General features: G+C 31.5%; 1 protein-coding gene across 8 annotated transcripts; it reads left to right on the forward strand.

The window, feature by feature from the left end:
- Window positions 1-14,472: 14,472 nt before the first annotated feature.
- LOC108338158 (UBP1-associated protein 2B) lies at window positions 14,473-19,065 on the forward strand. 8 transcript variants are annotated; one of them, XR_008250552.1, is made up of 4 exons: window positions 14,473-16,088; window positions 16,928-16,990; window positions 17,857-18,125; window positions 18,723-19,065. XR_008250552.1 is itself a non-coding variant. In XM_052880469.1 (2 exons), exon 1 carries the CDS (start codon window positions 14,604-14,606, stop codon window positions 16,086-16,088), a length of 1,485 nt encoding a protein of 494 aa, XP_052736429.1. In that variant the 5' UTR covers window positions 14,473-14,603; the 3' UTR covers window positions 17,857-18,283. The 8 variants fall into 8 exon arrangements, 4 of the variants coding, with proteins under 4 accessions (XP_052736429.1, XP_052736430.1, XP_017430383.1 ...); XR_008250554.1 differs by having other exon boundaries at window positions 17,973-18,125; XR_008250553.1 differs by lacking the exon at window positions 16,928-16,990.
- Window positions 19,066-22,119: the final 3,054 nt, after the last annotated feature.

The following is a 22,119-nucleotide window of genomic DNA, read 5'->3' on the forward strand; positions in this document are numbered from 1 at the left end:
TAATTAAAATATTCTGAAGCTATAATGAAATAATATATGAAATTAAAAAATACTAATAGCTAATGTCAAACAAATAATCATGGTAATTTTGAAAAAAAAATATATTATAAAGTTAAAATACCAAAACAAAACCTTCAAAAGACAAAAGAGCAAACAGATTACTGAAAAGGTGAAGGACATAAAAGTATTTTACCTGTTTTTGTTTATTCCAACCATTGTTGATTAACTTGTTATAATAAGTTGGATCTTGAAGAATGGCCATGGTTAAGTTAATTTATAACGTTATCAATTTGCCAGAACGACAAGTGGGGTTTCTTTTTATCAATAATTTTATTCAAGCTGTATTTTATTATGAATATTAAAATTGTTACTAGCTGACACGATGTCAGATTTGCATGCACAACAGCTTACAAATCACAGAACCAGGATTTGTTCAAACAAAGATGACTTTCACTCTCTCACCCACACATGTAAAGGATACTTTTTCTTTTTCTGTCTCTTAAAACTTCTATAATAGTGTTTTATAAATAATTATTTATATTTATAATAAAAAAAAACTGAAATCTTGACACGCATAGTTTTATATTTTGAACTTTTTTTACAAAAGAATTCAGTTAAATTTAGAAAATTAAAAATTTAATTGAGTAAAACAAAATTCAATAAAAAAAATTTAATATAAAAATTGATATAATGATTTGGAAAAATCAATATAATAGAACAAAAAACCAAAGATGACTCCAAATGGATCAACATCACAAATCGGACAATTAAGTTTGGAAGTGAGAGAGACCCTTTTGCTAAAATTGACTCCTTACCAAATTGTCTTTATTAAATATGCACATAAACTCTATTAAAAAAGGTATCCAAGTTAATTTCAATCACAACCAGTACCACATTCAGAGGAATCAAGACGTTTAAACCTATTTTGTCTGCATTTCATACGAACCTTTTGAACACAAATTGAAAGGAGGAGTGAAACAGGTCCTCAATTTCAAATATTATCAATATTGCTTAAAAATTAGGTTAAAACACTTTAAATAATTATTTTTCTTTTTACCATATGAAATATTTGTTAAGAATAAAATTATATTAAATTATAAATTTCAAAACGAAGAATACCTCAAACCAGATTAATTGATGTTTTGCTTTATGGAATAAAAGTTAAGTCTTCTTACGTAAATAATATTCGAACTCTAAACTTAGCTCAGAGTTTAATCTTTAATTTTCTTTTATATGCTAAACATTGTAATATTAAAATCAATATTTATCCAAATACTTTAGTAATAAATGCGAAATAAAAATAATCATCTACCTAAATATTAAATTTATATTTATAAATTTTGGAAATAAACTTTTAATTAGTGTTAATCTAATATTTTTGTTTAAAATTAGTAAAATTATTCTTAATTGTTGATCTTATTTGTGGTTTCAACCAATCAATTTATTGTTGTTTTGTAATTGAATTAAAGATTATGTTGATCGTGTTAGGAGTATCAAGGGGGAGGTTTTTGACCGGGAAGTCAATGAGCAATGAGATGTGAGTCCAACCTTATAAGTAGTTGACACCACTCTTCACCCAAAACCTTAAGGCAATGAGTTAATGTGTCTTCCCACTTATAAACTCACACTTGGATTCCCAACAATCTCCCCCTCAAGGGTGAGTCATTGGTACACTCCCTCTACAGCTCCCCCTTCAGCGGAAGCATCCCCTTTAACCACGAGTTAGCCCTCTATATCGCCGTTCATCTTAACGGGTCACACAGACTTTTGATATAGGGGTCATTACCCTCGTCCGAGCCTTGGTCACCAACACCAACCATCGGCTCTGATACCACTGTTAGGAGTATCAAGGGGGAGGTTTTTGACCGGGAAGTCAATGAGCAAATGAGATGTGAGTCCAACCTTATAAGTAGTTGACACCACTCTTCACCCAAAACCTTAAGGCAATGAGTTAATGTGTCTTCCCACTTATAAACTCACACTTGGATTTCCAACAATCATACGACACAAGCACACACAACTAAAATAGAGAAAGAGAAAATACTGATAATAGACAAAACTGGAAATTTTATACTAGTGAAAAATTTACAGCACCTCTCTCTTCCTATCAGAACTTCTCAAAATTATGAGAATACAAGAAAGGAAAGAACACATGAGAGAATGGGATGTATTACAAAGGGGGGCAAGGGGTTTCTTTTATAACCACCTTGCCATACCACTTTAGAAGTTCCCACCAATGTGGGACTTCATTCTTCACAATCTCCCACTTGAAGATTTTGATGAAACTAATCAAATCTGTTTCATCAAAATCTTCACACCATTTTTGCCTTCATGTTGCTCGTTAAACTTTCAGTAGAATCGAATCTCTGAAACGCAATGCAACACCCGATCAATATTTCACTGCTCTCCACCAAAACCTGCTATGAACCTACTAACCACTCCCACTGCTTGTGCAATGTCTGGGTCTTGTACACATCATAGCAATTACAAGGCTGTCCACCACTGATGCATACGGTACTCGAGACTTCTCCATCCTCTCCGCTTCATTGCTAGGACTCATACTTGAGGATGATTGATAGGAGATGGGGTAAAACTGGCTTGCACTCTTGCATGTTGAAGCGCCGCAAGACTTTCAGTAAGTTTTACTTCTGAGAAAGCCAAATCTTCCTATCTTTTTCTGTCTCAGTGAATTTGCATCCCTAAAATCTTGTTTGTCGGTTCCAAGTCCTTCATATCAAACTCCCTAGCCATTGTTCAACCTACAAACCAAGTTTTCTTGTTCTTCAAAGCCTTCTGGTTGGAGCATCATTTTATTCCTGCTTAACAATAACCTTATGAATGGTGAAACTCACAGGCAATACCCCTTCACATTGTTAGCATATCCAAGCACTTAATTCTTTCCTCCAGTTTCAAGCTTGTGCTTTAGTTTCCTTGAACTGGTAACAACACATTTGACTTCCTCTTGATGTAATACACTCAAACTCCTGGAATAAACTTTGCTTCTCCTAGAAATAACTCCGGTGATTCCCTTACATCAGAATGAACCAAGTCTTCTTGTGTTTTCTTTGCTGGTAGTCAAACTAGCAAACCCTGATCTATGTTTAAGCCCGGGTACAGATTATGTTCTGCCTTGCAAACTTCACTTTGACATTTGTCCAAGTACGATGTCACGTCAACACCGCTTCTTCTTGACCGCTTCTTCTTGACTTGTCGATGTAACCATTGCATTAGCCTTTTGCAACGTATCTCCCATAAGCATATGCCATGATCTTCTGAGCTTTTATGACTTACCAGACCTCCCTTCTTTCTCACAGAATATTTTCATCCTCTGAGGTATTTGCCATACAACCTTGTGAGGTTGATGCCTCAGAGTTCTTTCTTCCACTCTTCCCGTGCCAACATTCTTTCTTGACATGCTCCCTCTTACCACAATTGTAGCATTTGAGATGCTTCTTACTTTGAGATATATCATGGGACTGACTCCCACTAGACCCATATTTCGTTGATTTTCCTCTCATCATCACCAAAGCTTGTGCTTGCTTTGAACTTTCCAGCATGTCTTCTTTGTTCCTTCGCCTGGATTCTTCTTCAAGAATTGCTCCGGCAACATCCTCAAAGTGTAGACTACCTTCAATATTATTATTCGTAATATTCATGATGAGTTGATCATACGAGTCGGGTAAACTCTGCAGTAGAAGCTCCGCGCGTTCATTTTTAACTATGTTGAAATCAGCCGCTGATAGTTGGGCAAACAAAGTGTTCAGATGATTGATGTGGTCTGTCACCGTTGTGGACTCACTCATCCAGAGAGTGTAGAGTTTCCTCTTCACGAATATTCTTGTGTGGAGAGACTTCACCTCATATAATTTTATGAGGGCATCCCAAATCTCCCTTGCTGTTTCTTTTTCCGCCACACTGGATAACACTGAATCTGCCATTGATAGGTGCAAATTCGCGATGGCGTTATTGTCAATTTCTTTCCACTTCTGCTCCGTCATTTCTGCGGGTTTTCCTTCAATAGCAGCTATGCAATTGTCCTTTCTCAAAATTGCCTTCATCTTCAATTTCCACAACGCGAAATTGTTGCCGTTGAACCTCTCTAACTCGTATTTTGTTGTCATGGTTTTTAAGAATCGGCTTATGCACTTCTCACTATGAATAGTATTGTCTACTGGAACAGTACATGTAGACCGTGAAGTAAAGCACCAAGAAGTTCCCAGGAAAGAGAGGTGGGTCACAAACGGACACTCTTAAGTACCAAGTCTTTCCTAGCCAGAACTTTCCCAGACAGCACTTTCACACTACCAAACATTTCCAGTAATAACTCTTTTCTGATGTGGAAGATCGGATTAAACCGCAACCACAGAGCATACTCAGAATTTTACCAACACTATTCTAATGACAATAGCAGCGGAATACTAACCAATAGCTCTGATACCACTGTTAGGAGTATCAAGGGGGAGGTTTTTGACCGGGAAGTCAATGAGCAATGAGATGTGAGTCCAACCTTATAAGTAGTTGACACCACTCTTCACCCAAAACCTTAAGGCAATGAGTTAATGTGTCTTCCCACTTATAAACTCACACTTGGATTCCCAACAGATCGCTCGGTTATTGACTAATGAAAACGATCATACGATAATAAACTTACTTGAATTTAAAATAAAAATAATGACGTACATTATAGAATCAATAACTGAGATTATAAGAGTGTCATATTATAAGAAACATAATCCGATTATTAAAATAGGCACAACTTAAAAATAACATAAAATTAACTAAAGAAGAAGCTGTAGCCATAGATTTAAGTACCATATTCTCTTATATGTAGGGCTGGGCATAATTAACTTAACTGCACTAAACTATAGATTATCTATACTATATTAAACTATAAAAACTAAACTATTTTTACTGATAACTAAATTATATCATGTTGTGGTTCAGTTTTAAAAAACTGAACCTTTATAGTTACAGTGCAGTTAACTACATAAACTATCTCTTTTATGTTTATCTTCTACCGTACTTTGTGGTAAAATCTTTTCCTATCATTTTTTTCTTTCAATCATCCATTCACTACGGTTATAAATATTTTTTGTTGATGGTCATGTTGACGTTCTATTATTACAATTTTAGATTTAATTTTCTCATATTAAACTTATAAGTTTTTATTTCTGATTTAATTTTAGCATCTTACCTTAATTGGGGATTTTTTATTTAGTTAATTTTTGTATTAATTAGTTGTTCTTAAGTTTAGACAATCCACAACATAATTAAATTGTGTCTCATTCTTATTCAATTCATCATGAGGAAACATAAACAAATTATCTGCCTTATGATAAATGATTTCTGTTAAATATAAAATTATTTTAATAAATTACATGTAAAAATTATATTCTGCATATAATAATATTTTATATGATCTGTATATATAATCTAAAAATAAATGTTCTTTTTCAAGTCTCTTAAAAAGTTAACTATTATTATAATAATTATTAAAATAAAATGATATTATTAAATTTATACTAAAATAATTATCTATTTTAAAAAAAACTAAATTTTATTATATTGTAATTATATTTCAAAAACTGGTAATTATTTTTATAACTTAATAAAATTAACTATAATTGTAAAAATAAAAAGATAAAAGTACTTATGTAAATAATTATAAAATATAATATTATATATATATATATATATATATATATATATGAGAATTCAGAAAAAGGTGAGAAGAGAAGAAAGATGAGAGTTTTTATATTAAACTAGATAATTGTTAAAATAAAAATATTTCGAATAACGCAAAACAGAGATAAACAGAAATATTTTTTAGATATTAAGTTTTTAATCTATATAAAATAATATATAAACAAATTTATATTATTAAATTAAACTATATTTAATATGAGAATCAAATTTTAGACATTTTATATTTTTAAATTAATAATAAATAGTAATGATAAATAATTATAGTTATTAATTTAATTTTAATAATATGATAAAATAGTACCAATAATATTTCATTAATTTTTTTAAATTTTTTATTATAATTATTTATTAATTCTAATTATATAGATTTATAATTTAATTTTTTTAAATGCTGTGATGTTATTGAATATTAATTTATTTGTTTGTAATTATTAAAAAAAAATCAAATTGAACTAATTTTTTTAACTCTATCGATGATTAGCCATTGACAGTTGTACTAGTGCAAAACTACATTTATTTATTAGAAAAAGGTGCATTGTAGTTAACTGAATTGTTTTGTAGTTAACTTAACTAAAAAGTAGTTTAGTTCAGTTTTTTTGAACTATTTTTTAGTGCAGTTCAATTTTTTTAAACTATTGTATAGTTAATTGTAATAGATTTATACTGCAGTGCAAATAGTGCAGTTTGTCCACCCCTACTTATATGTAAACCCTCCGTTAAGATGCATCACAGCAGAGGTATCTGCAGTAACTACAAAACCATCTTCAATTGGTGAACACCAAGCACCATTCTCAACACTACCAATTCACTTCATTGGCCTCTGACCACCATTTGGAGCATTGCCAATATCTTCTTCAGTTTTGGGACCATTGTTTCAATTTTCTTACATTGACCAACACAATTTGATTCCACAGTAAATAAACTATCAGCTATTTATGGAGATTTTTGTTATGCAGTGACAAAAATAGAAAAAAATATGTGAAATAGATGTCTTTGGAGGAAAAGGAAACGCGCATAGGTGGGCGCGTGAGGTAGCGTGTCAAGTAGGACACACGTGTAAGGGGCCACCCCTTGTTTGGTTTTTGTCCAAAGTGCCATGATTGTCACGTAACGTACAAGGGATTCAGATAAGATTCTCTCTCCTTTTGTGAAAAATTAAAAATAAAAAATTAAAGAAAAACAATGCTATGCTCCCCAATTACAAAACTGCACTCACTAGAATATAACCTATTTGGATAATCTTATTAAAGAGAAACAGGCTATCTTTCCTTTGGAAAAGAGCTATTTTGCATTCTATTATAGGCTCTCACCCACCTTTAGAACAGAAAAAAATATGCTTTTGTTTTTAGTTCGATTCTGGTACTAAGTTAGAAAGCTGGTTAAAGATTAAAAATGGATGATTCAAAATTTGAACTCGTAGCATATAGACCAGATCGTGAGTTGTTATTGAGACGTATAAACAAATCATTATCAGATCAGACTATTGAAGAGTTAGACCTATCAGTCAGTGATTAAGATGATTAAATTTATGTTGAATAATTTAAAGATAAAATATAATTATCACTAATTGAGTTCTATAATTAAATTGTTGTTACTTAAAATTTCAATTCAAAATTTATAAATATAAATTTAAATTAAGAAAACAAACAATTTACTGTATTATTAATATATTAACTGTGAAATATTTAATTGACTTTAATATTAGAGTGTTTTATGTATATATTTTTCGAACGATACAACACTGTCTACTTAAAAGAGAAGACACTTTGAACTCATAAACTACTTATTTTACGGTTGAACCGTTGAACTTTACCATATATTTCAAAATAAAACTTAAATTTCTTATACATGATATATTTTTTAATTCAGTATAATATATTAGTTTATTAAATTTACATAAATTTGATTTTTTTTTATTAGTTAGTTATATATAATATATGATCCTATTAATGGTCCAACATGTTGGAATGGATTTGCCTACAAATTAAAAATGTTGGTATGGTTGAGTAAGTAGATTAACTATCCAAACAAAAAGGTCATTAATTCAAAGGTACTGATATAATTAAAATACTTAAATATTATATTAATGTATTAGGATAAAATTTTATTAGTGTTAAAGAAATTCAGTTTATAATATTTGAAAAGATTATATACAATACACATAAACTTTCAAGATTTAATATATAGTTTTGTAAGTGAGTTGTTATTAAAATTCTTGTCTATAATAATGAATCAACTCAAATAAATTGGGTTAGATTTTCTTTGTAATTTAGTCAAATGTAACATAACTCGAACAAGCACAATTTGTTACACATTGGATACAAAATATTATGTATGTTGAATTTAAAACACTCCACCGAACAAAATTATTATAAAAAATGGTTGGTTGTTTGATGATTTAACTATATATGTTATTTTGTATATGTTATTTGTAGTTTTATTTAGTTTAAACATTAGTCATGTATGTTTGTTGATCTTTTTATTTTTAACATTCACACAATCATTTTTTAAGACTATTCAATTTAAAAAAAAAAAAGCATTTGACAAATACAAATTTAACAAAAGGAGATTCAAAAGTTGTGTCTTGATTCAACTCAAATTTATGAGCATGGATTAAGTCTAACAAAATAAAAGAGAAAAACTTAACTTAATTTCACTTGCTAATATTTTATTATCTCGGTTCAAATTCAACTTAACTTATTGTTACTTTTATGTCTTACTCTTTTTTATTTGAGAATAAATGATCATTAGAAGGTAAGGATAACCTCAAAGATCGAACTCCCTACGTTCATACATACAATACTTGAAGCAACCATTAAGAATTTCACCTTATAATCTTTTTTAACACATACTTGGAAACATACAAAACTTTATGCATAAAACCTCATAAAATTTCATTGATATTATTAAACAAGCCTTACATTGTCATTACATTTCCATCCATAAGAAACAAAAAAAAAAGAGATAATCGATTAAAATTTCTAAGTTTTCTTTAAATGAGACAATCGATTATTCTCGAGAGAAATCATGCAAAAATGATTTTTGGACTGCAATAATCGATTATCATATGTGATAATCGATTATTCTTAAGAACTTCAAATAAATTATGACATTCTGGTTGGAATGATCGATTATCAAGTGAAATAATTGATTGTTCTTGTTAGTTTTTTACAATAACCTGATTTTTCTAGTTTTGATGCATCTTAGACATATCCAAATGATAAATTTAGGATCTATAACACTAAGATTGATACGAAAACATGTTTATGGATGGAAACAGAGTACTACATTGCTCATTTGGTTATAAATTAGAAGCACCAAACCAACTCAACAACTCAAAAGTGCCTAAACATCCACACCTTCTAATGCATAATTTTGTAAACTAAGGGTCTGAACAAGTTACAACAAACCCAATTACATACCTTAAACCCTCATTTTCATCACAGACCCTATACTTTAGAATTTTATTAGTCAAAACCCCCAAAAATGAATAAAAAACCATACAAAACTCATCCTATCAACTACCTATTAGTTTTACATTAGATTTATCCAGTCTAAAGGTATCAACAAGTCTAAAATGACCTTAGAACAATAGTAGAAACTCAATTTTACTCATACAACTTGTACTTCATATTTTCACCTATCAACACTTCATTTTATGCCTAGAAATGACTTATAAATTAACCCAACCACTTCTCCTTAATACTATAAAAATTTGACATCATTCAACATCTCAACAACAACATTCAAAACCAAAATGAGTTCCAAACTAAACTAGCAATGCATACCAACATCATTCAATAAAAAATCATCATTCCAAAACACTTAAAAACTAATAATAACCATTTTAACAAAATTCAACAACATGCATCAATTTCATAAACTACCAAACATCCTTTCATACTCAAACACTAAATTATCAAAATATAACACTAGCTTCTCTTACCTTACATCAAAGCTACTAAGCTCTATTCATGTTGAAACCCTTGTTTAGATTTCAAGGAACTATAGAAACACCTATAGGACACAAAAATGGTGATCAAAGAGAGTCCTTAGAACCTCTGACCAACAAAGAACTAGGAACGGAGATCAAGAAACACACATGTGTCAAGAGATCATTAAGCATAATCTCAAACTAAGAACGAAAGAAAAAAGGAGTCGAAACTTACTTGTTTTATACCATAAACTGATAGGATATAAATCAAGATTACTCGGTCGTGATCTTTTAAGAACTTTCTGATCGTCGAACAAATGATCGAGGAGTCATATATCTTAGAGAAAACCATGAGAGAACTAGGAAGAAGAGTTTTAGAGAAATGACTTGTGTTTTAAGTAATGAGACAAGTTTAAGAAATTTTATTTATTTTATAATATTATTTTAACTTTAAAATACTTGGTCTCATTATTTTAAAATAACTATCAACTCTAATACTTTATTTTCTTTGTTCTTACACATAAAGTATTATCAAAATAATATATAATTTATATTAGAGATTAAACATAGTATTTAAAAGCATAGTTAAAAAAATAATCCTGATAAAAATAGTTGTAGTGAGAATCACAATGTTTTATATGAGAGAAAAACAAAAATCGTTTTGATATTTTAATTTAATTTTTAATAGGTTGTTAAATGGCACACTTCTTTACACTTTCATTAATATTTTATTTAGTCATTGACAATATATATATATATATATATATATATATATATATATATATATATATATATTTCTAATAAAAATATATTTTGTTATTATTATGATCCAATGTCTTTTTTAACTTTTAAGATCTTAATTTGATCATATTTTTATGTTATATAACCGTATTCCTATTGCAGACATGTGACTTGCGTGTAGTGTTACTCTAAGCCAATTGTATAAAACAATTAGCTAAAGAAAACTTTATAGAATTTGTTCCTAAAACAAAACTCGTCTTTCCATGTCACTTAATAAATTTAAAGTGCATGTTTTTTCTATAATTTTGTGTTCATATAGCCTAATCTATAATGCCACAAAGTTACATTTACACGCTCATAGGAGAAAACAAACTTAGGTATAAAATCTTGTTCAAAAACACGAAAAGATTGCAAGTAATAGAAGTTCTTGTAGACATTAGCACTAGGGATGGCAACGGGTCGGGTCAGGCACAGATAATGTGATACCTGAACCCAACCTGCGTGCAAAAAACGTACCTGTTACCCGCCCCCGCTACCCGCTAAATACCCGCATAAAACAAAATTCGCGGATTTTTTCAACTCGCGGATACTCGTTGGATACCCGTTTTCAACCCCCAAATATTTAATTTTTTTATGATTTACAACTTCTCTCTCTCTCTCTCTCTCTATATATATATATATATATATATATATATATATCTCTTTCTTTCTCTCTAAGATCAATCAGCCACAGTTTCCCCCACAAAAAAAAAAATCAGATAACCCAGATAAAACAAATCCCAGAAACACCAATTAAAATATATAGGGTTTTTGAAAAAATAATAAATTCCCTCTTTCTTTTTCCTCTTTTTGTTTTTTATCTCTCAGTCTTTTCCTTCCCACCAAACACCCTTCCCGCTCCCCCATTCTTTCGTTCCAAGAAAACAACGATTCAATTGTTTGAGGATTGGTTGCTGCTTACTGATTGCACTTTTTTTTTCATTTTTTTTGTTCTTAATTTTATCTGAAGCAAGAGAATTTTCTGGAAAAATTTGCGCCACAGAAACCCATTCCCCCAAATTCCATCCCCCAAAACCCCTTCCTCTCCTTCCTCCCCGACAACGCTTGGGACCACTACATCTGCAAATCATTTGATTGTCTCAACAGGCAAAACCCTAACCTCGACTTCGATTCTTACAAGAGTGACTTGCATCTCCCGATTCACCACCTCTTCCAGATCGCCAAGGCAGTGAAGTAGTTCTTCGGCTAGTCCTCGATGTTGAGAGAGGCATCGAAAAGAACCAGGTTGGGAGGAGTTTCGGGAGTTTTCTTCTTTAAGGAGCAAGAAGATGTTGGTGAGGGTGGTTTTTTGGGAATTAGAGAAGGCGTTTTGCTATATTGACGGTTCGTTTCGGATCTCTGCGTCAAAGTGTTAGGGTGTACAGATCATATGTCTCTTTTATCTTCTCTTCTTTTTTTTAAAGTTTAAGTCTGTAAGTGTGTGTGTATGAGATGTGAATGAGAAAATCCTAGTTTTGTGACGACAGGGAGAGTGAATGAGAAAAATTATGAAATTTAGGGTTTGTTTTTTCTTTGACGATAGAGGGAGAATAAGTAAGAAAATCGGGACAAAATTGTAATTTTATTTTTCAAACGAGTAACGGGTACCCGTGGGTATGGATAGTGTGATACCCGAACCCGACCCGTTAACAAGCGGGTATTAAAATAAACGCTACCCGCTACCCGCGGGTACCTCTTACCTGCGGGTACTAAATATCCGAAGCGGATTTTACCGCGGATACCTGCGAGTACATATTTTTTTGCCATCCCTAATTATCACATTCAATCATCCTCAATATAGAGTTGTCTTGTATTTGGCACATCTTAGAAAAAAAAAAGTTAGGGTGCATATGTCCCTTGTTAAACTTTGGACAAATGTTAAGTTGAAAGAAAAATCAGGAATGTATAAAACATTAAAGATAATGAAATCTTTCGAAAGTTTAATGGTTCTTGCATTTTGGGCAGCGACAATGGAATTATTTGGTAATTTAATAGATATAGGTTTGATCTTATCGAAGGTGACAAAGTGTTCTTTCTCATGGATCACATTATTAGTGACCCATGTGTCTATAAGAAAACATACATTGTTTGTCTTCTGTTGTGTCTCGTTGTATTTGATTGATGTTATGTGAAAATTTATCAACTTTTTCTACTATCTGTAACAATTTCTACATTTTTCATGGAGTGAAAAAATTGAGGGCAGTGTTAGTGTTTGTTTGCTTGCTAGGTAGGATGTGTCTTTGCAAAGGCAAAGCAAGCATTGACAAAGTTTTAGTCACTTTATCCCTCTCTTTCTTGATTGTTGTTGTCATTCCTCTTATACCATGGTGAGTAACCATGCTTAGAGTAACATTCATCCATGGTGTGATTCATCTTGTGACAGTAGGAGCATTGTTTCCCATAGTTGGGATTTCTTCCTCTCCCTCTTCCTTGACCGTGAGATCCAGAACCACACCCATGAGGCTTTCAGCTTTGTTCTGTTTTCTAGTGATTTTGTTTGTCAGTTGTGTTGGTAAGAACTTTAGTTTCAATATTCTGTTTGGTGAAGTCAGAATCTTGCTTTTCTTGCCTTACTTGTTGCGTGATGAGGGAGAGGACATGGTTGATATTGGGAAGAGGCTCCATCAATAGGAATTGGGGTCTAACATTATTATAATTATCATTTATGCCTTTTAAGAAACAAATAACATGTTCCACTTCTCTGTATTTGTGAGAAATTTTAGACAAGTTACAACTGCAAGTGACATCACAGGTACAACATGACATGGGTCTAAGAGATTCAAATTCTTCCTATAGGATCTTCAAATCGATAAAGAATTGACTTACACTTTTTTCTCCTTGCTTGATGGAGTGAACGTCTCAAAGTAAGTTTGAAATCTTGAAACAATCACCTTTTGAAAACCTTGTTTTGAAAAAACGTCAAATCCATGTTTTGAAGTGAAAAAAGAAGATTAAGAAAAAGAAAGAAAGAGTGAGAAAATTGAAGAGAATCAAAAGAGAGAAAAAAAAGTTTAGCATTGCAGAAAAGCAAACGAGAGAGGATAAAAAATCAGATTTCATAGTCACGTCACCACAGAGTTAACTCCGTTTACGTCAATAATTTAACGGAAGTGACTTCAATGATACAATTTATACCTTGAAACCAAATAAAAGCAATTTTAAAAGTGAGTACTAACTAGCAAAAATCCTTCAAATGTGGAAACCAAAAAAAGCAATTAAGCTTCAAAATAATCTAAATACAAATACTAAATAATTATGAATTAATAAAACAAACATTACAAATAATATGATAACTTAAATAAGCAGTGTAACATAAGAAAGAAAGAAATTAAATCAAATAAATAGAAAACTCATCTTATCGCATTAATAAAATTAGCGAATTAACTTAATGTTATAAAAAATATTACCATGTTTTGTTATTTGAAGAAAAGTGTTCGTTCTTTAGATTTACCCAATCAAACTAATTAAATTGATTTGAATTTTTAGTCCAATTAGATTCAATTTAAAATATAATTACTGCAATCGATCCAAACTAAATTAACCAATATTTAAGTTGACGTAATGTAACTGAGTCACAATAAAAATATACTGTTTTCATTTTGTAGTAAATGATCAAGCATGTTTTCATTTTTTTAACTGTACATTTTCGCAAAACATTAAATATTGAGTTAATTGATTTAGCTTAGATTGTGCAGAGAGAATTGATGAAGTTGAATCCATCTAAATTAATAAAATTTAATTGTTTCAATTTTTAGTTTCCCTTAAATATGATCTAAACATACCCTACTACATTCTTAATAATACTATCCAGTGAGTGGAAATATTTGGATTATAATTATAAATTTTATTTTCTAATTAGCAGAGAAGACAAACAGGAAACTTTAAATTGTAATTTTAATTGACATGTTTTTATATATTTATATTTATATAAATAATATAAACAAACTGACATATCTATTGCAGCATATACCGAGAACATGAATTGGGACGAGAATAGATCCGGCCCGGCCCGGCCCATGAAGTGATATTTAAATATATTCGGGCTGTGGTGTGTAAGAGATTACTCTACATCCAACTGAGGGCGCAATCGCTCCGCAGAATTCTTTCTTCAGACAAAACAACAAAAATAAAATACGCTCCAAATCCCAATTGCCCAAACCCTAACCCTACCTCTTCCACCGCCATGGCCAAGAAACGAAAGCTTCGATCCTCAGACCCTGAACCCGCCAAACCCATCGAGCCACAGCAAGAAGACCAAGAACCAGAGGAACAACTCGACCAGCAAGAGCAACCCAATCCCGAACCAACCTTAGAAGACCCCAACACCATGGCCGTCGACGAACCAACAGAGGAACAGCAGCAAGAACAGCAAATCGCCGAAGGTGAAGAAGAGGAAGAGGAATTAGAGGAGCAACAGGAGCAGGAGCCAGAAACCCTAGAAGAGCAACAGGAGCCGGAAGCTCTAGAAGCTGCGAACCACGCCGAAGCAAACGGTGCTGGAGAAGAAGAGAACAACGAAGAGGAAGATGAGGATCTCAGTCTTGAAGACGAGCCCGTGGAGAAACTTCTCGAACCATTCACGAAGGAGCAGCTGCATGCTCTTGTGAAGCAGGCCGTGGAGAGGTTCCCTGAATTTGTCCAGAGCGTACGCCAGCTCGCCGATGTGGACCCCGCACACCGGAAGATCTTCGTCCACGGCCTCGGCTGGGACGCCACTGCCGAAACCCTAACTTCCGTGTTTGGGAAATACGGCGAGATCGAGGACTGCAAGGCCGTCACCGACAAAGTCTCTGGCAAATCGAAGGGTTACGCTTTCATCCTTTTCAAGCACAGGGATGATGCTCGCAAGGCGCTGAAAAATCCCCAGAAGAAAATTGGAAACCGTACCACTTCTTGTCAGCTGGCCTCTGCTGGCCCTGTTCCGGCGCCCCCGCCGAACGCCAATCCGGTTTCTGAGTATACGCAGCGGAAGATATTTGTGAGCAACGTGAGTGCTGAGATTGATCCCCCAAAACTGCTTGATTTCTTCAAGCAATTTGGGGAGGTTGAGGATGGTCCTCTTGGGCTGGACAAGAACACTGGGAAACCTAAGGGTTTCGCTCTGTTTGTTTATAGGTCTGTGGAAAGTGCTAAAAAGGCTTTGGAAGAACCTCATAAGAACTTTGAAGGCCATACTTTGTATTGTCAGAAGGCTGTCGATGGTCCCAAGGGGAACAAAGGGTATCATCAGTATCACCATCAGCAGCATTCCCATCATCATCACCATCACCATCATCAGCCTCATTATCAGAGAAAGGAGAAGAACAAGTATTCCTCTGGGGGAGGTGGTCCGTCCCATGGCAGTGGTCATTTGATGGCCCCCTCGGCGTCTGCTGTGGGGGGTTTCAACCCGGGCGTGCCGGCTCAAGGGTTGAATCCTGCTCTTGGACAGGCGCTAACGGCTTTGCTCACTAACCAGGGAGCTGGATTAGGTCTTGGAAATCTGCTTGGAGGGCTTGGTGGTGCCCCCGTTAACCAGGCGGGGCCACCTGCCCCGTATGGGAATCAGCCTGCTATGGGATATGGGAACCAACCAGCAATGCAACAGGGATACCAGAATCCTCAAATGGGTCAGAGCAGTGCTGTCAGACCCCACCCTGGTGCGGGCGCTCCTTACATGGGTCATTAGGTGAGTGCATCCTTTTGCTTCTTGATAATGCTTTTGCTGCCTAGTGGATGACATGGTTTATAGGATAGCATGCCTGTTGTTAAATTTGAAGGCTCGTTGTTAGAAATTAGGAAATGAAAGATTTGGCGGTAATGAGATTAGTTAACTCATATTCAGGATGACTTGAAATTAGCCTGATTCAATCAGGCTTCCTTCTCACATAAGTTAGATCACGTGTTATGCCAATTGTATTTGGATGCATTGCACGTGAATAATTTATGCTTTCTATATATTTTGTTTTGCAGTTATGCTCCTGTCAATATCTAGGTTGACGAACTACTTTTGACATGTGTTTTTTATTGTTTCAAATATCGTAACGCTTCAACATGATGAATGCTCATCCTTTGCTGTTTTATATATTGGGACTGCATACTTGCCCGTGTTGAACTGTTCTGAATTAATTGCCATTGAATAATTATATTTTATGTTGTAATGGAAAATGAACATGAAAATTCTAATTCATAACTGTTTATTTTATTCTGAGCTCCATATATATATATATATATATATATATATATATATATATATATATAAATTTCTTGATCTATTCATCTTCTTTGAGTGAACTTTATCGGGGTTTGCATATAACTCTTCTATTGTCTGCTCTGCCCATTTTGTTTTTTATTGTAAAAATAATGACTTTGGTAGCAACTATTTTGAATTTTAATAAAATATAACTCTTGAAAAACCAATTTTGCAGTACAAGAGGTATGGCTTTTTATTATTTCAATTTTGTTCAGTTTCCTGTAGAGATTTTGAGTTTGGATTTAGTTTTTTTACTCATTGTATTCAATGTGCAGATACCCTCATAAGATGCATCAATCATTTAGTTTTGGACTCCGCTGATTCTTCTGAAGTACCAGGCACTATTCAAATGCATCTTTTAATTTGTAATTTTAGTTACTATTTGATTACTAAAGAATCAGATTCTGAAACCTGTATTTTTTTTACTTCTTATCTTAGTAGGTTTCCCCCTGACATGTTTTTCAAATCTTATTATACCTCAGATTCCTTTATTGGAGTATTGAGGAACGGTGAATTTTGGGGCAGAGAAAACTGTTATAATAATTTTCGAGTGTGTTATGGACCTTTTTTATTCACCTTTGTGAAGCATAACTGGCACGAGTACAACTAACTTGTTTTAATTTTGTCTTGTGGCATTCAGCCTTCATTTGTGGACCCTCTGCATTCTTTTTAAGAAGTATAAAGTTCCTATCCTTAAAAGGGAAATATACCATGGGATTTGATGCTACTTCCGTTGTCATTTTTAATGTTTATATTGTTATGATTGAGTTGCTTATTAATTCTTGTGTATCATTTTGAATATCATTTGTTTCTTCTGGATTCTTTCCCCAAACTATTTTTTTCATTGGATTTTCAAGGGCTTGAAAGTGAACAGAATATGATGAGAATAACATTAAACAAGGTGTTGATTTTTTCATGGATTATCTTTTGAACATCCTTCCCCCACGACTTGTCCCCTACATGCAATTTTCAATATTCAAAGATCTTGATTGTGAAAACCATTGTTCTTTCCCCCTTCCTCAATGAAGGATTGAACAGTTTAAGTGAACTGTTGTCCTTCGTCCTTCCGTCATCTTTTTACCCCCGTTTCGTGTGGAAATAAGCCCTCAGCTTTTGGGGTGTACAGTAGTTTGTTTTCTACATCTACTTTATTATTATTACTAGTGGAGATTTTTTGTTTAATTTTGTTTGACAACTGATCTAGGCTTGTCATACCATACACTATTTGCTTGAGGGTTGGCTTGCTGACATATAGGTCCTTGCCACAAACGAATGCTTGAATCTGTTTCTAACTTGTGTCATCTGCATCCACTAATGGAGCTTGGAACCTTCCATTCACTTCTTTGGCAAGAAATGGCCACACTTGGTGGGTGGGTTGGCTCTCACTGTATTCAAGTGTACCGGGGGTTGGAGTGAATGTCAGAGAAGATCAGATCGGTGCGATGGTGTTATCATCTTTGCAGTTATCCATGGGTATGATATTTTCTTTTTGCTATAGATTGCCTTGGAAAGTTAAGTTCGGACACCTTCCTTCTTTTTCACTTACGGAAGCTTTTATTTCCAAGTTGGGCTTCTGGATTTCGCCTGGGATTTTCAAATTATTATTTTTACGTACAGCCTTCTTGGTGAAAGACCCACTTTCATATATTTTTCTTCTTTGGCGAAGGTTAATATCTTGTGAAGTTGCAAAAGGGAAGCATTTCATAAAATTTTAATACCAATTTAAATTGTTTTGCAAAAATAAATTTTGAAAATGTGTTTTTTTTTTTGGTTTTTGGCTAAGGTTAATATCTTGTGAAGTTGCAAAAGAGAAGTATTTCATAAACTTTAACACCAATTTGAGTTGTTTTTCGAAGATTTGGAAAATGTTGTCGTAAGTACTTTTTATTGTGCGAAGCTTAAGCGCTAATTCAATAACAAAACTGGGCAAAGGTTACATTGGAGTAATATTTGCTTTATGTTTTATGTGCGCGAGAATGAAAACAATTTTCTCCTAAAGAACTAATTTTATGGATGATGCTTGACTTTCTGGATGTTATAATGAAAGCATTACTGATATTGATCACACAGCTTGACAAGGCAATTGGCACAAGCGAGAACTGCACATCTGACTCAAACAACCGGAGATATTACATGGCAATCAAGAAGATTAGTGATAATACTTGGAAAACAAAATACTTAATGTTTGTTACATCTTGTTAGAGCTCCGATAAATTTGGGGTGCTTGATCTTGGACGAGGTGTAACATTTGTTTTGTTTGGAAATTTGAGGTTTCCTCCAACACTTGGTCTAACCACTCTCCTAAATTAGGTATTAAGATACATAACTCCTGGATGATCGACAAAAAATATGCAGATTTTTTCACGCATTTTTGTAGCTATTTGGTATATATATTTAAACAATTTACGTAATACTTTTCGTTTGTGTGCTTTTACTTGTATAATTTGTCACTCAGATTGAAGTGTAACAGTTCAAATTCAATTTTCGATATCGATATGCTAAAATTTGCAAGTGGTCACGGGGTTAATATCGTTGTAACATGTTTATATTACTGAGTGAGAGTTTGAAAAATCCATTACTGCGTTAGCACAAAACTAATTTTGGGTAGGGTTTGAGAAGTACTTTACCTGGTGAGCATGTTTGTGCTGATGACTGCTAACTGTTACAAATTGTGGTAGCTGTTTCTGAAAATCATGAGTAAATTATCTTATACTTTGTTTTTATGTTTTTTTAACCTTGTGTCATATTTAATAGACATCAAATTATTAATGTTTTGTGATCACGATAAGTTGACTTTGTGCAAGCATCTTTATGTGTATTGTCGAAAATTGAGTTTGAGTTTGGTAGAGGGAGTGAACACGAGGGAATGGAAAGAGAACGAAATGAAGAGAAAGATAATGGAAACTGAGATAAATTAGATTAAGGGGAAAATAGTGAAAGTGTAACAAAAGTTAAAGGAAAATTTATAAGAAATTGTAGATGATTAAATTAATATATTTAAGCAGTGATTTAAAAACAATTTAAAAATAGATTAAATATAAAAAAAATGCAAGTAAAATTATGTTAAAATCTACATTCTATGTAACCGATGGAGGTGGAGGAGAAATTTATCCGACCTTTTTTCTTTTTGAAATATTGCTCGCGAAAATAAGATTATATAAAATATGATTGAAGGTAAAATGAAAAAAAAGTTATTATGTGTTTTCGCGTAATAAATATTATAGATTAATAAAAATACCAAATGGCACTTTTGTGAGTTCGCATTTTCTTATGCTATTTTAATTTAATATTATATCAATTTTAAATTCATGTAGTTTTTTGAAAATATGTATTTATTACGTTATTGTATAATGTGGAGTAATGTGTACTCCAAAAACATACTTTCATCTTCTTTTTTCCAGTTTATTTAGTTGTTTTGATAATGGTTGTTATCAGTTATGAGTAGAAATACTTGAAGACTGTTATTTGTTTTCGTATGAAGTTCAAATAAAATTAAGGTAATGATTTGAGTAACACAACATACATCACATAAAATCACAAAATGTTTTTTTGAGTTTAAGAGATGAAAAAAAAATTACCAACGAATGTAAGGTAAATAATTTATATTAATTATATTAGAGATTCATTACTTTGTCTTAGTTATCGAAATCATATAAATTGAATTTTAAACAATTTTTTTTATTGAAAAATACTAACGTAATAAAGATAAACATAATAGATTTAAAAAGATAGACTATTATGAAAATAATATATATATATATATATATATATTTATATATATATATATATATATATTATTTTTTGGAATAATATAAGATGTAATTTTTAGAAATTTAAGTGAGAATTTGAGTCATGAAATAAACTATAAAGGTTTTATATTAAATTTTTTAGTTAGAAATATTATCACAATATATCATATGAATTTGATTATGAGTGTCATATAAATATTGTTTTATATTATCCCCACATTATTTTTATGACTAATATTACTGTCCTCATATCATCAATATCATTATAATTCTTGGTGGTGGTAGTGGTGTCAGTAAATACGAGTTATAATAAAATGTTGGATGGCATCCAATCTCCTAAAACCTTTCTTATTTATTCTTCACGTACTGCTTTGCATTTGATGTTCCATACATAGCTCAAGTTAAATTATATTAAAATTTAAAACCAAACATAAAAAACTTAACTGTTAAATAAATTAATAAAGTGAAAAAAATTAGTAAGTTAGTTTCAAGAGGAAAAAAACAGAAAATTTTAAATAATTAAAAAAATTGTGGTATATTTTACTATTTTTTTAAAGTAATTTTGAAAAATATTTAAAAAAACAGGGCAATAGAATAACATGATATAAAATAAAAAAAATCACAACAATTTATGTCCTTGTGATTCTTTTAATAATTTAAAAAAAGATAATTATTTTCTAAACCGATTATCAAAAACTTTTTTTTTTCATCAAACAGTTTTTTTATATATCTAATATTCAATTTATACTATAAAAAAATAAAAAGAATATTGTAAGTATTGTAAATATTTAAGTATTTACTTAAATATTGTGTTATTTAAATAGATATTATAAATAATATCTCATTTTTTTTAGTCGTACTGCTTAAAACAAAAGTTATTCAAATTTTATCATAAGATAAAAATTGTTACATACATAACTGGGAAAATGTTATTCGATATGCATTGAAAAAAGAAGAAGACAAATTTGTAGTTTTCCTATAATTAAAAAAAAATTATTGTAATTATTTAATTATCGTGACTTAATTAAAAGTATAAAATATACTTAAGTAAATTTAATCTCATTACCCAAATATACGGATTTACAAAATCGTATACATAATAGCACAAAAATTTATGAAATTATAAATCCCAATATACACTCAATTATAATAGTACATTTTAATTTTTCCTACTATCACATGTAATATGGCAACACAAATTCTATTATTACTCATCCATAATTGAGTAATTTAATTATATTTGAATTAATTACTCATGTATATTAATTATATTAATTCTAATATCACTCATGTATATTAATTATTTAAAGTTGATTTCTCTTAAATTAATTTTTTACACTAAAAAAACTATAAACTGAAGAGAAGGAGAAATCATTCGAAATCATATATTAATTGTACAATTATTTGGATTTTATGTACTAACAAAAATAGTAAATAATAATTTAATTTTAAAAAAGTTTGCTTGGATTTCAATATCTTTTAATACCTATACTTCCATTTGAAAGACAACAAAGACAAATATTTATTATTTTGAATTTTTCTGTTTTTGTTATCTTTAAAAGTTTATTTTTCTTTTGATTAAATTTCGTTTGACATTTGACACAAAAATTTAAATTAATTAAAAAAAACAAACTTTCAAAATGAGTGTTTTTTTTAATCTTAAAACTTAAAGATATAAAGAAAATGTTATTTTTAAAAAAATAAAATCAGTGTTATTT

The sequence above is a fragment of the Vigna angularis genome, chromosome 7 (assembly GCF_016808095.1).
Source record: "Vigna angularis cultivar LongXiaoDou No.4 chromosome 7, ASM1680809v1, whole genome shotgun sequence".
In the NCBI taxonomy this organism is placed as follows: domain Eukaryota; kingdom Viridiplantae; phylum Streptophyta; class Magnoliopsida; order Fabales; family Fabaceae; genus Vigna; species Vigna angularis.